This window comes from Dendroctonus ponderosae, unplaced genomic scaffold, assembly GCF_020466585.1.
Source record: "Dendroctonus ponderosae isolate FM_Combo_2020 unplaced genomic scaffold, Dpon_F_20191213v2 Dpon_F_20191213_10, whole genome shotgun sequence".
NCBI classification, from domain to species: Eukaryota; Metazoa; Arthropoda; class Insecta; order Coleoptera; family Curculionidae; genus Dendroctonus; species Dendroctonus ponderosae.
The window spans coordinates 5,219,186-5,221,960 of NW_026017111.1; the positions used below are offsets into that span (position 1 = coordinate 5,219,186).

General features: G+C 43.5%; 1 protein-coding gene across 1 annotated transcript; it reads right to left on the reverse strand.

Annotated features, from left to right (window-relative positions):
- Positions 1-6: 6 nt before the first annotated feature.
- On the reverse strand, positions 7-2,195 carry LOC125502824 (glucose dehydrogenase [FAD, quinone]-like). Its single transcript, XM_048662182.1, has 2 exons — positions 2,184-2,195; positions 7-1,793 (listed from the first exon to the last, which is right to left on the reverse strand). Exons 1-2 carry the CDS (start codon positions 2,193-2,195, stop codon positions 144-146), a joined length of 1,662 nt encoding a protein of 553 aa, XP_048518139.1. The 3' UTR covers positions 7-143.
- Between the last annotated feature and the right edge of the window lie 580 nt (positions 2,196-2,775).

Here is a 2,775-nt window from a genome sequence, read left to right on the forward strand (position 1 = left end):
CTCTCATGATCCAAAGCCCAGAGGCTGAAGGTTCTCCTGCGTCCCAACCTTCCACGCTTCGCACCGTTGATTGTTCAAGAACCACCTGGCACATGTCCTCACTTGCACCAAAGAAATTTACACCGCAATCGAGTCCAGTAGACCTATTTATCCGAAAAACTGTCGAAATCAAAGCCATAGTAGGCCGGATCATGTTGATCTTGCTTCAGCCAACGTTCTTTAACCAAGTCGCTGCCCTTTTCTCCGATCATAATCACTGCGGCGTTGGTGTTTCCTCTCACTATTTTCGGCATGATTGAGGCATCGATCACCCGAAGATTTTCGATACCGTAAACCTTCAGTTCCGGAGACACCACAGCCTTTGGGTCCTTGCTAGGGCCCATTTTGCAGGTTCCAACCGGGTGGAAAATGGTTGTTGTGTACGCTTGAGCAATACAAGCCCAGTATTCATCAGTGCCGAACGCCACATGCGAGCACGCTGGCAGAGGAGTGGTGACCAAAGCAGCCCCTAAATGCTGTAGCGCTTTGGTCCTTAGCAGGTTGAGTGACTGCTTCACTCCTTCCACTATCCTCCGCAGGTCGATTTCTTCAAAAAATGTATTCGCATGGATCACGGGCAGTCCATTAATTGGATCAGAGTCGTTGAGTCTGATCACTCCGCGACTTTGGGGGTTGAGCAAAATGGGCCTCACCATCAAACCGTCATAGTAGGACAATGGAAGGACGGCGGTTTCAGCGGTGAGAATCGGATCAGTGTAGAAGTTCTCCACATTGGTGGAATCGATGGAGAACTGAATATCCGGCCGGCCAGGTTCGCGTTCATACTTCGTTTGGACGAATGCATTGGCCTGTAGAGGCCCAGTGGAGGACAGTGGGCCTCTATGCGTGTCTCTGTAGTAAAACACGTCCTGCTGTAGTTGCTGGTCAGTTACTGTAGTGGCTGTTTGGTTGCTGAGTGCAAACACCACGCCATCTATAGTTGTGTGGTCTTGCAGATTGTGGCCCACAGCCAAATCTTTCAGCAGCTCGATCCCGTGTTGCTTCAAGTGATCGGCTGGTCCCACTCCACTCAGCATCAGGATTGCTGGGGAGTTAATTGATCCTGCGGATAGAATTACTTCCTTCCTTGCGAGCACGGTGTGCAGTTTATTGTTTTTCCGGTATTCCACGCCATACGCCTTTTTGGTCGTTGGATCAATCAAAACTCGGTAAACGTGCGCTTTGGTCTGCACGGTCAGATTCTCGCGCTTGTTCCTGATCGGACGAATGAACGCAACGTTGCTGCTCGCCCTGCGGCCATCCTCAGTGGTATGCTGCATTAGCATGGTACCGATCAGCTGCTCAGCGTTCTGATCCAGGTAGGGCAGGCCCAGCTCCTGGTAGGCTTCCACAAGGGCAAGCGTGTTCTGATCCTGATAGGGAAAATATCCCACTGGGAGATAGCCGTCGAATCCATGGTACTGAGGCTCGATTTTCTCTGGATTTTCGTTTCTCTCCGACTTGATGAAGTAGGGCAAGACGTCGCTGTAGGACCAACCATGGTTGCCTAGTTCCTCCCATTCGTCGTAGTCACGCGGATGGCCTCTGATGTAGATCAGGTAGTTGATGGTGGAGCTTCCGCCCATCACTCTGCCTCTGTACCAAGCGCATCTTCTGTTTCTTCGCGCTAAGCAGCTGTGGGGGGATGGCTGTGTTTGGTATCCCCAGTCCAGGCTTGATCGGACCACCACAGGCGGGAACGATGGAACGTCTGCTACTTCTGGCTCTTCTCCTCCGGCCTCAAGAAGCAGCACCTGCAAATAAAATGTTTAAGCGTTATTTTATTTCTCTCTAGGAAAAGTCTAGTTGCCGTTTATAAAGCCGGCACAAGTCAAGTTGTGTTTGAAGTGACGAAATTTTATTCCAAAGCGTTTAGCTTGTTGTTCGTGTTTCATAGTTTTGTTTATTTCCGAAAAAGTCAACGTTTATTTTCGAATACCGACCACCAGTTCACTTGAATATAAACATTGTCTGTAGAGTAAAAAAATCCATTTTAAGCTCAGCATCGACATTTATAACATACATTTCAGTAATTTTGTGATGAAAATGTAGTGTACAAAGCATTTTCCATACTCATGCCTTTATTAATCAAACTGTTGAATTTATTATCAGCAAGTCTATTATTTTGCCTAAAAATGCATTACATAGTAAATCATAAATTACTTATGATGCATGAATGGTATTATAATCTATTTCAAATCAAAATTAATTTCTGGGTTTCAGTCATTCATTGTCTCTATTTATCAATTAAAATACGTTTCTGTGGATTTTAAAAAAAAATTTTTTTTTAAATAACAGATAGTTAAAAAAAATTTCATTAATTTAAAAAACAACCACAGTTCGTCAACAGCCTCATCATATCACACATTAAAATACATCACAATTGCAATACTTTAAAACATTCTGAAATTAATTAGGCCTAACAGGTGATTAGTTAGGACAATCAAATCTGGGAAGAGACTAGAATTCTTCATTCAGATACTTAAATATTTTTACTTACATGTAAACATAGAATATTAACTAACACCGGGTATATTGAAGAATTTGCAAACCAAAAATAATATCCTCAGAATACAAAGAAAAATAGCTGAAAGTAAAAGAAATCAATATAAACAGTATTTTATTCGCCTTGTGTCCAAAATGGACAAAATTAATACTCCAAATATATGCCAAGGCTTAAAGCAGCAACAACGCTACACATGTAAGTAAAAATATTTAAGTATCTGAACGAAGAAT